The 21907-nt window shown below is 41.0% G+C and overlaps 1 protein-coding gene across 1 annotated transcript in view; it reads left to right on the top strand.

Moving 5' to 3' along the window:
- Positions 1-21907, top strand: part of COL22A1 (collagen type XXII alpha 1 chain) — a 665084-nt gene that overhangs the window by 500140 nt on the left and 143037 nt on the right. Inside the window, exons 43-47 of the mRNA XM_089654647.1 lie at positions 1862-1915; positions 5410-5454; positions 14042-14089; positions 18529-18642; positions 20346-20399. Coding sequence (XP_089510773.1) covers positions 1862-1915; positions 5410-5454; positions 14042-14089; positions 18529-18642; positions 20346-20399 — 315 coding nt within the window. The remainder of the gene's footprint in view (positions 1-1861; positions 1916-5409; positions 5455-14041; positions 14090-18528; positions 18643-20345; positions 20400-21907) is intronic.

The following is a 21907-nucleotide window of genomic DNA, read 5'->3' on the forward strand; positions in this document are numbered from 1 at the left end:
GGATGATTCTAAACTGGCACTTGGACATACAGAACAATACCATACTGGTGCTTAAATATATCAAACAATGACACGTTGCCTTTAGAGATACAGAACAATGGTTTACTGGCACTTAGAGATACAGAACAAGGACACAATGGATCTTGTAAGTACAGAACGATGGCACCCTGTTATGTTGAATTCCAGAACAATGACACACTGGCACTTGGGGATACAGAATAATGACACATTGGCCCATAGAGACACAGAACAATGGCATACTGGTATTTGGAGATTAAAAAAATGACACACTATCACTTGGACATACAGGCATACAGAACAATTACATATTGATAGTTGGAGATAAAGAATAATGACACCCTGGCACTTGGGGGTACAAAACAATGGCACATTGGTGCTTAGGGATAATGGGGATACAGAACAATGACATGCTAGCATTTGGGGGATGCATAACAATGACAAATTGGCTCTTGGAGACACAGCACAATGGCATGTTGATACTTGCGGATAGAGAAAAATGGCACACTGGATCTTATGAATAGAAAACTGGAACTTGGGCACAGAGAACAATGACACACTGGATCTTGGGCATAAAGAACAATGACACACTGGATCTTGGCATAGAGAACAATGATACACTGGAACTTGGACACAGAGAACAATGACACACTGGATCTTGGGCATAAAGAACAATGACACACTGGATCTTGGCATAGAGAACAATGATACACTGGAACTTGGGCATAGATAACAATGACACACTGGATCTTGGCATAGAGAACAATGATACACTGGAACTTGGGCATAGATAACAATGACACACTGGATCTTGGGCATAGAGAACAATGACACACTGGATCTTGGGGATAGAGAACAATGACACACTGGATCTTGGGGATAGAGAACAATGACACACTGGAATGTGGGGATAGAGAACAATGACACGCTGGATCTTGGGCATAGAGAACAATGACACACTGGATCTTGGGCATAGAGAACAATGACACACTGGATCTTGGGGATAGAGAACAATGACACACTGGAATGTGGGGATAGAGAACAATGACACGCTGGATCTTGGGCATAGAGAACAATGACACACTGGATCTTGGGCATAGAGAACAATGACACACTGGATCTTGGGGATAGAGAACAATGACACACTGGAATGTGGGGATAGAGAACAATGACACACTGGATCTTGGGGATAGAGAACAATGACACACTGGAATGTGGGGATAGAGAACAATGACACGCTGGATCTTGGACATAGAGAACAATGACACACTGGAATGTGGGGATAGAGAACAATGACACACTGGATCTTGGACATAGAGAACATTGACACACTGGATCTTGGACATAGAGAACAATGACACACTGGATCTTGGGCATAGAGAACATTGACACACTGGATCTTGGACATAGAGAACATTGACACACTGGATCTTGGGCATAGAGAACAATGACACACTGGATCTTGGGCATAGATAACAATGACACACTGGATCTTGGGCATAGAGAACAATGACACACTGAATCTTGGGCATAGAGAACAATGACACACTGGATCTTGGGCATAGAGAACAATGACACACTGAATCTTGGGGATAGAGAACAATGACACACTGGAATGTGGGGATAGAGAACAATGACACACTGGAACGCGGGGAGAGAGAAGGACACACTCAATCTTGGTAATAGCGGACAAAGACAGGTTGGCAGTGTTACATCTACTACTAATTAATCCATCCTTTTCCTAACAGTGTGTGGGCTTAAATACCTCTCTACATAATTTATATTTGGTTGTGGAAGGAGATATACATACATTTTTTATAATGATATTTTTTAATATTTACAGGGTAATAGAGGTCTTATTGGTACACCAGGTCCTCAAGGTCCACCAGGACAAGATGTAAGTATCGTCATTCATTTTATTTTATTTCATTTGTAATAAATGAGAGTACAACAACCAGGGGCAGACTGACAACTCATGGGGCCCCCGGGCAATAGGGGATCATGGGGCCCCTGTGTCCTTGCCCAAACTCAAAAAAGCCTATGAAAAAGGTACCAGGGGCATCTCATGGGGCCCCCTACTGACTCTGGGCCCTCGGGCAGTGCCCTAGTTTCCAAATGGTCAGTCCGCCCCTGACAACAACCCACAGCATCCAACCATGCACATTAATCTAAACAGCTGAAATCTAGTAGCTACAGTAGGGGAAATGGCCACTGATACCAATAGTATTATGGGCCATCAAATGTCTGAAATGAATTCATCTAGCATTATGTGGAATACATTCATGTCTTTAGAAAGAACAGCCTGCAGTTTATTTAAAAAATGGATGCTGGTTTCCTAACTTACTGTAGACAGGTTTTGAACAGGGAAAGTGTGGCATGTTATCAGAGATAATTAATTAAAAAAACGGAAGGTAAATGGTTACACTCGTTGGCTTTATAAGCTCGATAATACATTTATTACTAACAATTGGTGTTATTCAAGAGTTAATATTTAAGCGGTACTCTAAAACTTAGCTCTTCTCTCTATTAAACTACATACATTGATGTCTCCACCCAAAAGCACCTTCCTTGACCTGTTTCACCTCTGCTGGCTTGCTCACAAGGATAGGGGAAGTATAGGGGACTTCAACGTATGCAGTTTAATTTTTTTTTTTACTTAAATATAGAAAGAATAGGTAGGTTTTGGAATGCAGCTTATATTTATTCTTGACTTAGACTGGAGATGGGCCAGGGGCAGGCTAACAACACATGGGGCCCCCGGGCAATAGGGGATCATGGGGCCCCCTGTGTCCTCGCCCACACTCAAACCACACCTAAAAAAGCCTATGAAAGGTACCAGGGACATCTCATGGGTCCCCCTACTGACCCCGGGCCCTCGGGCAGTGCCCGAGTTTCCCAATGGTCAGTCCGCCCCTGAGATGGGCTATGGTAGCCTTGTTTCTATCCATTTAAATGCATGTGCCTCCACTGTGAGGACTCTCAAGATTTATAGAGTTAGGACCACAGATATTCAGGGTGCCGTGACGTGGCTCTGTGGCTTACGTATGTATTTGCAAATGTGTGCTAACTAAACCCCTGTTTTTAAACACATGTTCTTAGATAGGTTAATTTGGTTTTTGATAGTTGGCTAACTGGCTGGAAGATTGAACTGACTTTTCTTATCCCCCTCTGTTGATAAGTTATACCCATCCATGTTCCTTGCCGACAATAGCCATGATTAGACTGGGGTAGGCTGGCAAGTTGAACTGGATAGCCCTACTTTTTACTTTTTCACGTAGTGACGCCTTCCATGTTCACTGTTTAAAAAGCCAGTTATAGATCTGGGTAGGTGACCAGTTTTTTGTATGGTAGCCTGCACCTAGGTTGTCCATGTGGATTGAAAGGTGCAAGTCTGGAGCAGAGCCATGGGTTTGGGTATGTTCCAGTCTGAATATTTAGTCATAAATAATGGTAACTGCAGAGCTGTATTTAGGTTTTGTGCTGCCCTAGGCAACACAAAAATCAGAGACCCCCTCCCCCCCGTCAGAGAGAGCCTGACACCGACCAACAGCGCCCCCCATGGAGAGAGCCTGACAGTGACCAACAACACTCCTGCTCCCCCCCACCCGAGAGAGCCTTCCACTAACACTCACCCACCCCCTCCCCCAACAACAGAGAGAAAGACACTCACTTTCACAGCTACGGGCTTCCCTGGGAATGGGAGTCAGGCTCTGCATACACCAATAAGCAGCCCGCAGCCTCTGTCGGATCCCACATGGTCCCCATACTACATATGTTCCTTCTTCCTGGGAGGGTGCTGCCCCTCTGAAGAATGCCGCCCTAGGCAAGTGCCATGTTTGCCTTGTGGTAAATACACCCCTGGGTAAATGTCAGGCATTCTTATGAAGGATAATGCATGGTGTTACTTATTTCAACTTTTATAGGTAAAGTTGATCCAGGGAATATCCGATTGCCTCTCGGGGATCAGGAAGGAATTTTTTTCCCCAAGCGGAGCAATTTGGACCATGCTTTGCTGTTTTTTTTTTTGCCTTCCTCTGTGTAATGGAACCGGTACCCGACCGCACTTGGGTATATTCCGTTATACCGCAGCTTCCCCTGTCCGAACACCATCCACGGACCACACCCTTGAAATCCCTCAGGAAAAAGACAGCACCCAGCTCTTCTTAAAACAGGAAGCCAACTCCATTTTATTTTACACAAACCACAGGATATATACAGAGGGCGGGGAAACACAACCAGGAACAGGAAATACATCATCACCCTTCCCCATCCCACCAAGACACAGAACAATGGGATGAAACACATGGCAAAGGACATTGACCAACCCCCACACCAATACACAAACAGTACATCCCATAATAGTTGGCTGGACAGAAAGACACAGCACAATGGGGGGTAGCACATGGCAAACAGACAATGGACAGCCATGTGGCCGAGAACTAAGGAACGCACACTATACACAAGACTCAGACATTCACATACACACCCTGTACCCCTTAACAGGCACAGGGTGCCTTAAACATAATGGGAATTTGGGAAGATGATACAGAGGTCCCCCCACCCCCAAAAGTCACTCCTGTCACACTCTGGATCAACTGTGGGTGTAGGATTATAACTTTTTTTTTCTATGGTTGAAATGGATGGACTTTTCTCTTTTTTCAGCCAGACTAACTATGCAACTGAAACAGACTCCTTGGCTTGAGAGTAAGGGTCATAGATCTGAAGTCTGTTAGTTGTTGCCCTGTCTACTTCTCAGCCTCTCAACTTCTGAGAGGGCATACTGGTGTCCAAGAATAAACTACGATTTTGTTTTATTTGGCACAGTTATGCTCTTAAAGGGACATCTGAATAGTGTCTCTATAAGGTGCCCCACCAGTACGTTCATCCACAAAAACCTATTGCATTATGGGATGCACACATATGAAGGGGTCCTGAAGCAACAAAAGATACTTCAATTTCCATCCATACATACTAAACTAAATCAATTCAAGAATAAGGCTTGAAACATATTTAAAAACCTAGAGCTATTGGTCTCCAGACCTGGTTCTTAGATGCGTATATTCTGAAATAACTCATCCGCGTTCCTTTTATCTTTGGACTTAAAGCAAGTTCTCCGCAGCTAAAGAAAACAAACTGACTCAACTAATTAGGAGAAATATCTGCAATTGTATGCTTTAGAGCAAAATTATTCATGTCAGAGTTTACTTAGGAAAGTAGAGTCTCTTGTTATTTCCTACAGCTGGCAACCTTTTTTTAATTTTTCAAATTTTTTTTTAATAAGTATTTCTCTAATTTACACAGTATAAAGTCTCTTTCCATAATTTATTAGATGTGATCTGAAGTCTGTTAAACAAGATTTGAGTTAATGAATTATTCTTCCCTTGTTTCTAGGGCTTCCCAGGAAACCCAGGAGAGCCAGGACCTCCCGGTGAACCGGTATGTTATCTGCGCTATACATTCACTGCCAAATTACTGTCCAAAAAAAAAATCAAAAATAGTGTCGCGCTCCACTAACAATTGCAATAAGAAATGATATCAAATTTTTTGATTGAAATAAAATACAGTCCAGCAACAAATTAAAAGTGACAATGTAATTGCGCTTCTGCTGCATCGATGTCCTTCATTAATCCGAGACTTTGACATTCCTTCTAGTGTTGTGATACGAAATGATTCACCGGTTGTGTTCTCACCCGACATATGTGACCAAACCGTTACGTGAGGTCATAAAAGGCTTGCGTCCCTTTAACTGGGCTTGGGTCCCTAAGTCCGATTAAAGGGACACAAGTGGACAAGATGGACAACCCAAGGGCCAACTGAAAAAGCTGCTACTAATTGCGAGGAAGTAGCTTTTTGCTTTCAACCTGCGACATAAAAAGCTCTTATTGGCAGGTTCTTCAGAAAGGCAACCTTGTAACGGATCCAAAAAAAAAATGTTACTGAAAAAAATAGCGAGGCATGATGCCAAAAATTTTGAAGCTTCGGTGCCACCCTAAGGTCAGTTATGGGTCTGTGTTTGTTCCTCAGTTCAGTCACATTTTTTGAAAGAAAAAATGGAAGAGTTTATACCCATTTTTTCATCTGCTTTTTCATCCGATTACATCTGTTATTTCATCCGTTTTTTCATCTGCTTTTTCATCTGTTTTTCATCCATTTTTTCATCTGCTTTTTCATCTGTTTTTCATCTGTTTACATGGGTTTACATCTGTTTTTCATCCATTTTTTCATCCGCTTTTCATCCATTTACATTGGTTTACATCCGTTTTTCATCTGCTTACATCCGTTTACATCCGTTTTTCATTCATTTACATCCCTTTTATCATCTGCTTTTTCATCTGTTTTTCATCCGTTTACATGGGTTTACATCCTTTTTTTATCCATTTTCATCCACTTTTTAATCCGTTTTTTCATCCACTTTTTCATCTGTTTTCATCTGTTTACATGGGTTTACATCCGTTTTTCCATCCGTTTTTCATCCGTTTACTTTGGTTTACATCCGTTTTTTTCATCCATTTTTCATCTGTTTACATTAGTTTTTTCATCCGCTTTTTATCCGTTTTTTCCTCCGTTTGTATCCATTTTTTCATCTGCTTTTTCATCTGTTTTTTCATTCGTTTGCATCCATTTTTTCATCCATTTTTCATCCATTTTTCATTCACTTCTTCATCCGTTTTTTCATTTGTTTGAATGCATTTTTTCATCCGTTTTTCATCCATTTTTCATCCGTTTACATCCGTTTTTCACCTGCTTTTTCATCCATTTACATACATTTTTTCATCCGTTTTTTCATCCATTTGCATCCCTTTTTTATCTGCTTTTTCATCTGTTTTTTCATCCGCTTTTTCGTCTGTTTTTCATCCATTTACATGGCTTTACATCCATTTTTTAACCATTTTCATCTGCTTTTTCATCCACTTTTTCATCCGCTTTTTCATCTGTTTTTCATCCGTTTACATTGGTTTACATCCGTTTTTCATCCGTTTTTTCATCCATTTTTCATCTGTTTCCATTAGTTTTTTCATGCGTTTTTTCAACCATTTGCATCCGTTTGTATCCATTTTTTCATCCGTTTTTTCATTTGTTTGCATCCATTTTTTCATCCATTTTCATTCGTTTACATCCATTTTTTCATTCACTTTTTCATCCGTTTTTTCATTTGTTTGCATGCATTTTTTCATCCATTTTTCATCCATTTTTCATCCGTTTACATCCATTTTTCATCTGCTTTTCCATCCATTTCCATCCACTTTTTCATCCGCTTTTTCATTCATTTTTATCATCCATCTGCACCCCTTTTTTTATCTGCTTTTTCATCTGTTTTTTGCATCCCTTTTTTCTTCTGTTTTTCATCCGTTTACATCTGTTTTTTCATGTGCTTTTTCATCCATTTGTTCATCCGTTTTTCATCCATTTCTTTCAGCCATTTTTTCATCCGTTTACATTGGTTTACATCCGTTTTTATCCGTTCGGACGTTTACATCTGTTTTGCCTCCGTTTACATCCATTTTTCATCTGTTTACATTGGTTTACATACGTTTTTCGTCCGCTTAGATCCGTTTTAGTCCATCTACATCCGCTTTTGGTCCCTTTACATCCATTGACATCTGTTGCCATCCGTTTTTCATCCGTTCCAGGGGTTTTTGCGGAAGAAAAATAGGGTTTTCTTCCATTCAAAAAAACAGATGCGGACATTACCGGATGTAAAAAGATGTTCATCCGTTTACTTCCGCAAGTTCATAGAAATACACGGGGGTCTGTTTTTCATCCACAAACGAACAGATGAAAAACGGACATACGGAATGCCTGTGTGAAAGAGGCCTATACGACCCGACCGTGATTTCTACAATTAAGCCCCAGCAGGAGGCGAAACGTGTCTGGGTGGAGTGCTCTCTATAGCACTGGAATAATAATATTTTCAGATTATGTAAGGCAACATTAAAACAGCAATACACTCCCCGGCCACTTTATTAGGTACACCTTTTCAATTGCTTGGTAACACAAATTGCTTATCAGCCAATCACATGGCAGCAGCTCAATGCATTTAGGCATTTAATCCAGAATGCAGAAAAAAATGTATAGGACTTTTAAGGTACCAAAATTACTCAATTGATATAAAAATTTAAAAAATGTATTGTAATAATTAAAACTCTGCATTAAAAAAAAATATTAATCAAACATGTTACAGATCACATTCTCCATATATACTGTATATATCAAGCATCAAATATACTCACCGGCCACTTTATTAGGTACACCTGTTCAACTGCTTGGTAACACAAACTGCTAATCAGCCAATCACATGGCAGCAACTCAATGCATTTAGGCATCTAGATGTGGTGAAGACGACTTGCTGAATTTCAAACTGAGCATCAGAATAGGGAAGAAAGGGGATTTAAGTGACTTTGAACGTGGCATGGTTGTTGGTGCAAGACGGGCTGGTCTGAGTATTTTAAAACTGCTGATCTACTGGGATTTTCACGCACAACCATCTCTAGGGTTTACAGAGAATGGTCCAAAAAAGAGAAAATATACAGTGAGTGGCAGTTGTGTGGAGGAAAATGCCTTGTTGATGTCAGAGGAGAATGGGCAGACTGGTTCAAGATGATAAAAAGGCAACAGTAATTAGAAAAAAAAAAATACTCGTTACAACCAGGGTATGCAGAATACCATCTCTGAACGCACAACACATCGAACCACAAAACATCTGCTTAAGGCAGATGGGCTACAGCAGCAAAAGACCACACCGGGTAACAATCAATGTACATCATGTTGATATCAAACATACTAAAACATTTTTTTTAGTCTACATACACTTTAGGTGGGGAGGCATAATCCTCAGCCTTTGCATTACTTTTTAAAGTGTTAGTTCACCTCATTTCTCTGTGCAGGTGGTGCGGATGCACAGAATTTCGTGCAGATCCGCAGCGGCACCACCCGCATAGATGTGAACCGGGGGTAAGACAGGAGGTGTGTTACTGGCTTTGATCTCCAGGTGAAAACAGAACAAATAAGCCTAGAAAAAGAAAACTAATGCAGCCACCACATCTAATGATTGGTAAGCTGATATATCATATATTTTTGGTTTAGGGTTTACTACCGCTTTAACCCCCCTGGCGGTATTCCCGAGTGTAGCTCGGGGTAAAGTTTCAGTACCAAAAGCGGTAACCCCCCCGAGCTACACTCGGGCTTACCATGCGGCGTTGCATAGGGATTCACTGCAGCGCTTACCTTGTCCTTCGCTCCCGCAATGTGTCCCCTGCAGCGTCCCCGGCCATCTCCTCCGGCCGATGCCGGCATCCGGCTTCTGTGTTTCAGTCCCTGTGACGTCGGGACGTACGGGCGCCGGAACCAGCGGCAAATTTTAAAATTTTAAAAAATTAAAATGATTATTACATAGTGAAACATTGCTGTTTTAAACCATTTCACATACATTTTGTCCCGAGTGCTTTGTCCGGCGCCCTGCCTGCATTTTTACCGCCCATTCTGCCTGGAAACTGAGAAACGTCCATGGCGTCCAAAAAGTGTCCCTTTAGGTCAAAAGCGGTTTTAGACCGGCTAGAGAACAGCGATAGTAAATCAGAACCACTTGCAGAATTGAGTGATAATGATTCGTGGGGGAAATTCCTCATCAGACACTGAAAACGATTCTGCGACTTTGCTCAGCGATGTGCGAACTTGGCGCTCTATTTCAAATTTCAGTGTTTTTGGTTTGATTATATTATTGAATTACATTTATTATTATTATATTATTATTTTTTATGATTATTTATTAATTTATGATTTTGTGTTTCAAGTTTTATCATACCCGGGATGTTTACTAGACTCTTGTTCGGACAGATTTCAGTGAGTTATTCCTAAATATTACAGCCTACAATAAAAAACTACATATTTCCATGCAAAAAAATGTACCGCTTTCAGCACCAAAAATCTGAAATAATCAGACCGCCGAGGAGGTTAAATTCTGAGCATGTAAAAGGTTACAGCGCAGCATGAGAGAGCTTTCAGTCATCTTTTGTTGTCTGATAAAACCATCCGCAGACCTTGTTGAAGCAAAGAAAGCACCCTGAGCCTTCCTTTAGGTGTGCTAGCTCCTAGTTCATAGCTTGTGCTCAAGAAGCGTGCACATCCAGAAATAGGACCGCCGATGTCTTATTTTATACATCAATAAAACGTGCCAGCCTGGGATTATTTCCAAGCTTGGGAGCAGTCAAGATCCTCTGTGTAGCAGAAAAGAATCAAAAGAGATGCTGTAAAATCTATGACATGATTATGAGAGGCACTTGGTGTCGGCATTTTGGCAGTATTGTTCGTTTGAGCGCACTTGTGTATGTGACGGGTTCATTTAAAGGTTCGGTTGTGCTCAAAAGTTCCCCTCCCCCGGAATGTTTGGCCTTGGTACAGACACACAAGGTGACACACACACGGGTTACAATGCCAAGTAGAGGTTAATGTCCCACATCTGTGGCTTTTTAAATGGCAATTAGTGTCAGTGTATAAATAGTCAATGAGTTTGTTAGCTCTTACGTGGAAGTACTGAATAGGCTAGATACTGAGCCATGGGGATCAGAAAAGAACTGTCAAAAGTCCTGCGTAACAAGGTAATGGAACTTTATAAAGATGGAAAAGGACATAAAAAGATGTCCAAAGCCTTGATTATGCCAATCAGTACTGTTCAATCACCTATTAAGAAGTGGAAAGTTTGGGGATCTCTTGATACCAAGCCAAGGTCAGGTAGACCAAGAAAGATTGCAGCCATAACTGCCAGAAGAATTGTTCGGGATACAAAGAAAGGCTAAGAATTATGCCTCCCCACCTAAAGTGTATGTAGACTAAAAATCAATGTTTCAGTATGTTTGACATCAACGTGATGTACACTCACTGGACTTTTTATTAGGTACGCCTTGCTACCCGGTGTGGTCTTCTGCTGCTGTAGCCCATCTGCTTCAAGGTTCGATATGTTGTGCATTCAGAGATGGTATTCTTCATACCTTGGTTGTAAGGAGTAGTTATTTGAGTTACTGTTGCCTTCTTTGTCATCTCAGACCAATCTGCCTATTATCTTCTTTCCTCTGACATCAACAAGGCATTTTCATCCACACAACTGCCACTCACTAGATATTTTCTCTTTTTCAGACCATTCTCTGTAAACCCTAGGGATGGTTGTGTGTGAAAATCCCAGTACATCAGCAGCTTTTGAATTACTCAGACCAGCCCGTCTAGCACCAACAACCATGCCATGTTCAAAGTCACTTAAATCCCCCTTCTTCCCCATTCTGATGCTCGGTTTGAACTTCAGCAAATTGTCTTCATCATGTCTAGATGCCTAAATGCATTGAGTTGCTTAAATGCTGCCGTGTGATTGGCTGATTAGATTAGATTAATTTATTGTCATTGTGAATACATTACACAACAAAATTACAAAACAATAAGAGGAACTCCAACACAAATAAAATCACATCTAACTACATGCTCATTTGCATAAAAAAGTCCCTTAAAATAAGGAAAATATAGCACTTATAACAATTTGTGTTACCTAATAAAGTGGCTAGTGAGCAGGGGCGGACTGACCATTTGGAAACTCGGGCACTGCCCGAGGGCCTGGGGTCAGTAGGGGGCCCCATGAGATGCCCCTGGTACCTTTTTCATAGGCTTTTTTGAGCTTGGGCAAGGACACAGGGGCCCCATGATCCCCTATTGCCCGGGGGCCCCATGAGTTGTCAGTCCGCCCCTGCTGGTGAGTGTAAATTATGCTTGATATATACAGTATATGGAGAATGTGATCTGTAACTCCAGCAACATGTTTGATGAATATATATATATTTTAATGCAGAGTTTTAATGATTACAATACATTTTTGAAGATTTTTTATCAATTGAGTAATATTGGCACCATAAAAGTCTTATGTTTTTTTCTGGATCCAGGAGCACACCTGCTGGTTATGCTTGAAAACACTGGTTGGTGATCCTGAAACACGCATGCTAATGATGCTGAAAAAAATTTGGCAGTGATCATGGAACACACATACTGGTGATGCTGAAACACATCGCTTGTAAAACTAAATCACATGCTGTTTATGTTTAAACACACCTGATGGTGAACCTGGAATGCATCTGCTGGTGATCCTGGAGAACACCAGCTGATGGTTCTGGAACACACATACTGATGATGCTGAAACACACCTTCTGGTGATGCTGGAACATACCCGCTGGTGATCTTGGAAAACACATACTGCTGTTGCTGAAACACAGCTGTAGGGAAAGCTGGGGCACCTGCTGCTTACTCTGAAAATCACTTGTTGATGATGCTTACAACTCTGTGTTAGTGTTCTTGAAGCACACCTGCTGATGGTTCTGGAACAGACATGCTGGTGATGCTGAAACACAGCAGCTGGTGATCCTGGAAAACACAAACAGCACTGATGATGCTGAAACACATCAACTGAAGATCCTGGAAAACATATACAGTACTGATGATGCTGAAACACATCAGCTGGTGATCCTGGAGACACATACAGTACTGATGATGCTGAAACACATCAGCTGGTGATCCTGGAAACACATACAGTACTGATGATGCTGAAACACATCAGCTGGTGATCCTGGAAATACATATACAGTACTGATGATGCTGAAACACATCAGCTGGTGATCCTGGAGACACATACAGTACTGATGATGCTGAAACACATCAGCTGGTGATCCTGGAAACACATATACAGTACTTATGATGCTGAAACATGACTGCTGGTGATCCTAGAAATACATACAGTACTGATGATGCCGAAACACACCTGCTGGTGATCCTGGAAAACACATACAGTACTGATGATGCTGAAACACACCTGCTGATGATCCTGGAAATCACATACTGATGATGCTGAAACACATCAGCTGGTGAGCCTGGAAAACACATACAGTACTGATGATGCTGAAACACATCAGCTGGTGAGCCTGGAAAACACATACAGTACTGATGATGCCGAAACACACCTGCTATTGATCTTGGAAAACACATACAGTACTGATGATGCTGAAACACACCTGCTGGTGATCCTGGAAATCACATACTGATGATGCTGAAACACATCAGCTGGTGAGCCTGGAAAACACATTCAGTACTGATGATGCTGAAACACTTCAGCTGGTGAGCCTGGAAAACACATACAGTACTGATGATGCCGAAACACATCAGCTGGTGATCCTGGAAAACACACACAGTACTGATGATGCTGAACCACATCAGCTGGTGATCCTGGAAAACACATACAGTACTGATGATGCTGAAACACACCTGCTAGTAAAGCTGGAACTCCTGCTGTTTATCCTAGAACTCACATGGTGATAATACTGAAACACATCTGTTGGTGATCCTGGAAAAAACATGCTAGGCATGCTGAAATGCATCTGCTGATGATCCTGCCCACATGGAAGAAAAATGTATTTGAAATATATTTAAAAAATATTCTTCCCAAATATATTGACATATAATTGAAATACTACAATGTTGACAATATTCAATATTTAAAAATAAATAAATAAATATATATATATATATACTGCATGTTGAAATGCATTTTTAATACAAAATATATGAAAAATAATTTTAAAAATACATTTCCAATATATTGTATGTCTTTAAAAATACAAATCTACATGTTTGGAATGCATTTACAAATATTTGTAAAAATATATGTTAAAATGACTTGTTTATATGTTAAAAAAAAATCAGAATAATATATTTGAAAAAAAAATTTTTTAAAAAAATATTTTTCATATATCTTTTAATATATAAAAAATGCATTTCACCATGCAGTATATATATATATATATATATATATATATAATAAAAGTTCACTGAAAATAGATGTTTTCCTCTTCATGACGTTTTTTGCTGAAAACCTGCTGCCCGTGCAGCGCCCCTCCATGGAAGTCCCTGGTACTTCACATGTCCCAGCCTCTGTCTGTTCTGCGTAGTCGCCCCCTTCTGAGCTTTCTCATTTACCTCCTGTTATTCTGTATCCCTGCAGGGTCCGTCTTCCATCCTGTCCCCAGGAGATGCGCAACTTCTTCTCAAGGTGAGCACACCTTTCATAATGCTTCGCAGAATCGCAGCGCAAAAACCTGGCTGGAATAACAAGCTGTGATCTTTTTCTACAAAAGCCTAAAATACATAAATCATGTAAAGTAAAACTATCATGTATTTTTAAAATAGATGTGTAACCCGGCCAACTAACATTTGGTTTGCTAAAGCACCGTGCCGCATACATCATTGCCTTTTTTTTTTGCAATGAAATACTTGTTTTTACCCTTTCCCTGCTGCAGCCTTTTTTGAAAAATTTTTTTTGGTACATGTTTAACCACCTTCCGCCCGCCGTATAGTACAATGACGAGCGCAAGGTGGTTCTCTCGTTCTGATAGGACGTCATATGACGTCCTTCCATGCTCGCCGCGCATGCGTGGCTCAGGGAGTGCTGTTTTGCCCTCACGGGCTTCTTCAGGGGAGATTTTTTAAGAGATTTTAACCGCCGTGGCAGTCTAAAGGTATATCAAAAAGAATGATAGAGTTAAAAAAATTAAAAAACAAATTTAATATATCCAATACAAAGTATTAATCAAATATATATTTACAGTTGCAAGAAAAAGTATGTGAACCCCTTGGAATTACGTGGAGTTTTGCATGAATTGGGCATAAAATGTGCTCTGAACGTCATCTAAGTCACAACAATAGAAGAACACAGTCTGCTGAACATAATACTACACAACCATTAGATGTTGCCATGGTTTAATTGCACATAACATGTAAACATTCACAGTGCAGGGAGGAAAAAGTATGTGAACCTTTGGACTTAATAACTGGTTGACCCTCCTTTGGCAGCAATAACCTCAACCAAACGTTTCCTGTAGTTGCAGATCAGACCCGCACAACGATCTGGAGTAATTTTGGACCACTCCTCTTTACAAAACTGTTTCAGTGTAGCAATATTCTTGGGATGTCTGGTGTGAATCGCTCTCTTAAGGTCATGCCACAGCATTTCAATCAGGTTGAGGTCAGGACTCTGACTGGGCCACTCCAGAAGGCGTATTCTGTGCTGTTGCAGCCATTGTTTTGTTGAATTACTTGTATGCTTTGGGTCATTGTCCTGTTGCATCACCCATCCACTGCGGAGCTTCAGTTGGCGGACAGATGGTCGTACGTTTTCCTGCAAAATGTCTTGATAAACTCTGGAATTCATTTTCCCATCAATGACAACAATCCGTCCAGGCCCTGAGGCAGCAAAGCAGCCCCAAACCATGATGCTCCCTCCGCCATGTTTCACAGTGGGGATGAGGTTTTGATGTTGGTGTGCTGTGCCTTTTTTTCTCCACACATAGTGTTGTGTGTTCTTCCCAAACAACTCAATCTTGGTTTCATCTGTCCACAGTATATTTTGCCAGTAGTGCTGTGGAACATCCAGGTGCTCTTTTGCAAACTTCAAACGTGCTGCAATATTCTTTTTGGACAGCAATAGCGTCCTCCGTGGTGTCCTCCCATGTACTCCATTCTTGTTTAATGTTTTCCTTATTGTAGATGTGTCAACAAAAATGTTAGCATGTGCCAGAGATTTCTGTAGGTCTTTAGCTGACACTCTGGGATTCTTCTTTACCTCATGCAGCATTCTGCGCTGTGCTCTTGCAGTCATTTTTACAGGACGACCGCGCCTAGGGAGAGTAGCAACAGTGCTAAACTTTCTCCATTTGTAGACAGTCTGTCTTACCGTGGACACATGAACATCAAGGCTTTTGGAGATACTTTTGTAACCCTTTCCAGCTTCATGCAAGTCAACAATTCTTGATCGTAGGTCTTCTGAGAGCTCTTTTCTGCGAGGCATGGTTCACATCAGACAGTGTTTCTTGAAACCAGTAAACCCAAATCAGGTGTGTGTTTTTTAAGAGCAGGACAGCTGTCAGCAACACATCCAATATCATCACACTGATTGGAGTCAAGGTTGGCTCACTCCTGGCTCCAATTAGCTCTGGGAGAAGTCATTAAGCTAGGGCCTCACATACTTTTTCCTCCCTGCACTGTGAATGTTTACATGTTATGTGCAATTAAACCATGGCAACATCTAATGTTTGTGTAGTATTATGTTCAGCAGACTGTGTTCTTCTATTGTTGTGACTTAGATGACGTTCAGAGCACATTTTATGCCCAATTCATGCAAAACTCCACGTAATCCCAAGGGGTTCACATACTTTTACTTGCAACTGTATATATGGGACTCAATGGCTCACCCTGGATGTGAGCTAAAAGAAAATAACCTATCAAAGATCTTAATTGGCCAACATGCCCAAAACAGTTGTAGAGGATATAATGGGCTTCGCAGATCCATCTACAGTATGTGGTTATAAAAGATGAGATTGTGCCGAGCTCCGGAATGTAGGGGTGCTGGGCCAGCCGGGAGGATCAGAGGATTAGGTAAGTATATCTCCTCTCTCCAATCCCCCTAGACAAAAACGAGCATTTGACCCTTGCAGTGGGGACACAGCCACACCGCATGGTAAAACTGAAGATGGCATTTAACTCCTTGGCACCGGCGCCTCCCGACACTTTAAGGGTTTAAGAAGTCGGGAGGCGGGGTTTTAAGATCATTTGACCGCTGTGATTCACCGTCATGGCGGTCACATGATTGGGAAAGGTCCCGATCAAAAGAGGGTATCGGGACCTTTCCGTGAGTACCGGACATGAGTGCTGGGAGTGCGCAGGGCACGCGCTCTCAGCACATATGTTTTTCTTAATTGCACGCAAATGTGCGGCCGCTCGGCGTCAAGGCCCAGATGCCAGGAGACTGCACATTTGCGTGCGGCCGGTGCAAAGAAGTTAATCAAGGCGGCTGTGTGCATCTTCACAGGCTCAGGTTTTCCATTGAGGAGTAACATTTTATTTTGTACATTTTAAACTGGGATGCCTCTAGATGTTGCATACTGAAAACAAAAGCTTGAGAAACACTGTTGTATGACATAGGAAATCTTCACGTTTCCACTTCAGTTACACATGAATGCTTATATATTCTAGTGATCAGTTTCCATAGATTTACAGCAGAATTCCGTTTAATTTACTGTTACAGAAGTGCTCAGTGCATTTTCTGCTCAAGTGTCGTTATGTTATATTATTCGGGTGTGTTTGTAATAGGGTGGGTAATCCTAAGTATATTTTTTGTCATGTGCAGTGTTCTTATCTGTGTTTGCCAGCAGATCCCAACCAGCTGACTGCGCTCCATGTAGCAGCATAGAAAATGGCAATTACACACCTCAGTTTAGATCTGGCACCAAGCTGTGACGTCTGCCATGTATATCTGTAGTGTGTGACACAGATAACTGAGCCATCCTCATCAGGTCCTTGCTGGTCTTAAATGAACCATGCTTCCCTTTATGACATTGTTAGTTACCTCCAACTGACAGGGAACTACAAGTGTAAGCATGCCTGTTATTTTAAAGCTGAACTCTCCCATATGGAAGAAAAATATATTTGAAATATATTTTAAAAATATTCTTCCCAAATATATTGACATATATTTGGAATACTACAATTTTGTCCATATTCAATATATTTCAAAATATATATATATATATATATATATATATATATATATATACACACACACACACACATAACATAATATATGTTAAAATTGCTTTTTTATATGTTTAAAAAAATGTGAAGTATATATTTAACAAAATATTTTTAATAATATATATATTTTTTAAATGTATTATTCATATATATATATATATATATATATATATATATATATATATATATATAAAGAATACATTTAAAAAAAATATATATTTTTAAAAATATTTTGTTAAATATATTCTTCACATTTGTTTTAACATATAAAAAAGCAATTTTAACATATATTATGTTATGTGTGTGTGTGTATATATATATATATATATATATATATATATATATATATATATATATATATACACTGTATGTCTAAAAATACAAGTCTACATTTTTTGGAATGCATTTACAAATATATGTAAAAATATATGTTAAAATCAATTTTTTATATGTTAAAAAAAATCTGAATAATATATTTAAAAATATATATATTTTTAAAAATATATATATTTTTAAATATAATCTTCAGATTATTTTATATATTTATATATATATATATATATATATATATATATATATATATACACAGGTGAAACTCAAATTAGAATATGGTGCAAACGTTCATTTATTTCAGTGCAGCAACTTAAAAGGTGAAACTAATATATGAGATAGACTCATTACATGCAAAGCAAGATAGTTCAAGCTGTGATTTGTCATCATTGTGATGATTATGGTTTACAGCTCATGAAAACCCCAAATCCACAATCTAAGAAAATTAGTTGCTGCACTGAAATAAATGAACTTTTGCACAATATTGTAATTTTTCGAGTTTCACACACATATATATATATATATATATAGTCTTTTTCTAACTATGGAACAATGTAATTCTTATTCCTGAAGGATGCTTGCAAAGACTGTCCAGCAGGCCCCCCAGGGCTCCCAGGAATACCAGGATTTAAAGGGGATAAAGGACTCCGAGGATTACCAGGAAGGGATGGCATCGATGGAAAAAAGGTATTGTGAATTTCTATATGGATTACTGAAGGGGTTTCTCCTGCTGCACCTAAATCTCTGGATAACTGAAATATAAAGCTTACAATTCAAGAGGGATACAGATTTTCACGGCGTCACTATCGTGTCCATCTTTCCTGCATGTTAGTGGTTGGGGAATTTTAAATCTATAATAATTCCCAAGAGTTTAGCTGCAGAAACCCTTCACTGATCATTCAGTTTTCTCTCTCTTACAAAGTGTTAGTATTGGCATGGAATGTGCTGGAATTTATCTTTAGTCACCGGTCACACCGCTACGATTTAAAATCATGCAATTTGTGTTCATTTTCAGTGCAATGTCAGGTGAGATTTCTGAAGAATTTATTGCTACTTGTGAAGATTTCTTGCAATTTGCAGTGTGATTTCCATTCTATTTTATGTATGTAAAATTGCAACAGAACTGCAGAAAAAGTCATGCAAGAGCTACTTTAGAAATCACGTTGCAGCAAAACGCAAATATTAAGACGCTGACATTCACATTTATTGGATGCGATTTCAGTTCACACATTGCACCTGAAATCTCACCGGTATGACCGGGCACTTAATTATAAATAAAGTTGCTATTTTACCAGCATTGTAAAAGACTGACCAGATTCAGCTTGGTCTCCCTCCTGCCAGCTCTTGAACCTCCCTATTGGAGAATAAGGTGACCTGAGCATTGGGGGGACGTCTGCCCCTATGTTTTCCTAAAAGGGTTCAGCTTAGTCTCTTCACTCCAAAGCCTCCCTTTATGATAATCAGGTGTCCTGAGCATTGGGGGGACGTCTGCCCCTATGTTTTCCTAAAAGGGTTCAGCTTAGTCTCTTCACTCCAAAGCCTCCCTTTATGATAATCAGGTGACCTGAGCCATGTGGTACTCAGACCCCTGTGTCTCCCTAAAAATGTTCAGCTTGATCTCCCTCCTACCACTTTCAAATTCTTCCTATCGATAATGAAGTGACCCCCTACATTTTCCTAAAAAAACTCAGCTTGGTCTCCTCTCCAGCACCTCCTGAGTTTCCCTATTGAATGAGTGGGTGACCTGAGTATTGAGAGACTCCAGTTCCTATGCTATATGCTTTCCTAAAAAAATTCAGCTTGGCTTCCCCCCTTCGACTTCCCAAGTTTCCCTATTGGTTAATAAGGTGACCTGAGCATTGGGGAATCAGGCCTATATGCTTTCTTAGAAAAGTTCAGCTTGGTCTCCCTTCTACCACCTTCCAAATCTCTCTTTTGAATAATAAGGAGATCCCCTATGTTTTCTTTAAAAAAATCAGTTTCGTCTCCCCTCTACCTCATCCTGATTCTACTTACTCAATAATCGGGTGACCGGAGTATTGGGGGACTCTTTCCCTATTTTCCTGAAAAATTTATCTTCCTCGTACCATCCCTGGCATCTTCCTATTGGATAATAAAATGACCTGAACATTGGGGGACTCGAGACCCTATGTTTTCCAAAAAAGTTTAACTTTGTCTCCTACTACATCCTAAATCACTCTATTGATTAGTGAGCTGCATGATCCATAGGATAAATTGGGATGAACTCGGGAATCGGGAAGCTGGAAGGGGAAAAGCCAAGTATGACGCATACTTTACTGATTATTTTCAGGGTTTTGCTGTTTATGCATTTTGTCCATTGATAGCATGCTAACTCTTTATTTATTACCTCTGGATTTATTTGTTTGCAGGGTGAACCTGGTATTGTGGGCCCTTCCGGTCCAACTGGCCTAGATGGTATGAAGGTGAGTCTGATAATTCAAAATTAAATAAAAAGTTGAAAGTATAATTTGCAGACCTTTGAAAGATCAGATTTCATTTAATTATTCTAGTTCAACCTCAACAGTTTACACAGAATAATAATGTATACCCCCTTAGGAGTTGCTGAAGGTTTGAGCCCCTCTGCAATCCTGCACAGCCATCTCCCACAGATTTGCATTTCAGAGATAGTAAACAGTCCTGGAGCTTGTTTTTTTAAGTTTTATTAGGGAAATTCTCTTCTAGGAGAGCTCTCCAGCCTCTCCTGGTGTGCCACCCCAGACCCCAGATAAATCCTGTAACGGACCACCTGACAGTACCTCTATCAGTCCCCTGATAGAGCCTCCCCAGAGTGCGGAGTCTAAGTACCGGAACACTTGTTCACCAGGGCCCCTGATGGTGGGGATGGACTTGGAGCGCTCCGGGACCAGGTCGCAGCTGCTAGGTATCTCTACCAGAGGTAGAGGAGTCTGCCAAGGGCTCCAGTGGGTTAAGAGTCTGATGTGAGGGAGCCCAGGGATCCCTGAGGGATGGATGGAACGGATGAGCAAAGTCAGAGTCAAACAAGCTGGGTCGGTAACTAGCGGGTCGGTGAGGTACAAGACGATAGGCAAAGGATAGTCGGGTCACACGCAGGGTCAATACCAAAAGATCAGATCTATAAGGGAACATCCAGGAGCAGAGTCAGGCAAGCCAAGGGGTCAGGACAGGAGAAGGCAACAAGGTCAGACAATCCAGATCAGAGTACTCACTACACAGGCAACAGGATACAAAAGACCATTCGGCAACAAGCATCTGTGCAGGGCTGGCTTAAGTAGCCCGCCCTGCACCTGACAGTCGCCGCCTAGGTCCCAGTGCCTGCCTAGTACTGTCAAGACGACGGGTGCGCCTGGGTCCTAGTGCCCTGCTACCTGTATGTCTTGACAGACGCCTACGCATGTGTAGACCCATGCGTCGCGATGGTCCCTGACAAATCCTCTTCTTTACCCAGCTGTCTAGAGGAATCCCTGGGCAAGGGGATCCAGTGCCTGCCACTTTAGGTTGAACAGTCCCAGTAAGGAGCTAGTCAGGTTTCCCACCAGAATGCACTTTCCCCTTTACTGGCCCAGGAGGTGTAGGATTACTCACTAAGTCCTTGCCTGTGAGCTGTTTTGTGGTGGCCTTTAGGCCTTCTGATGGGCTGGCTCCTTTCTTGGCTCCACAGGTGGTCCTCACTCAGGGTACCAATGGGGTGGAGTGATCCTGCTTTCCAGGCCCGGGGCTTTTGGTAGGCCCTTTCCCACTGGGCCCACTCCCAGGCTCTGGCATCTCAGCCTTCCTCACATCTTCCACCTGAACTCTCTTGCTTCTGAGCAAACACACTTAAAGACTGCCCGGGCCCCATGCCAAGCCTCCTACTTGGGGATTGGCCAAAGTCCTCTGAGTGTGCAGGCCAGCATCTCCTCACCACCACCTACTGCTTCCAGTATCTCCTCCAAGATTCCTGAGCAGGGGG

The sequence above is a fragment of the Staurois parvus genome, unplaced genomic scaffold (assembly GCF_062004578.1).
Source record: "Staurois parvus isolate SC_StPar_1 unplaced genomic scaffold, SC_StPar_1.0 ptg000783l, whole genome shotgun sequence".
Classification (NCBI taxonomy): Eukaryota; Metazoa; Chordata; class Amphibia; order Anura; family Ranidae; genus Staurois; species Staurois parvus.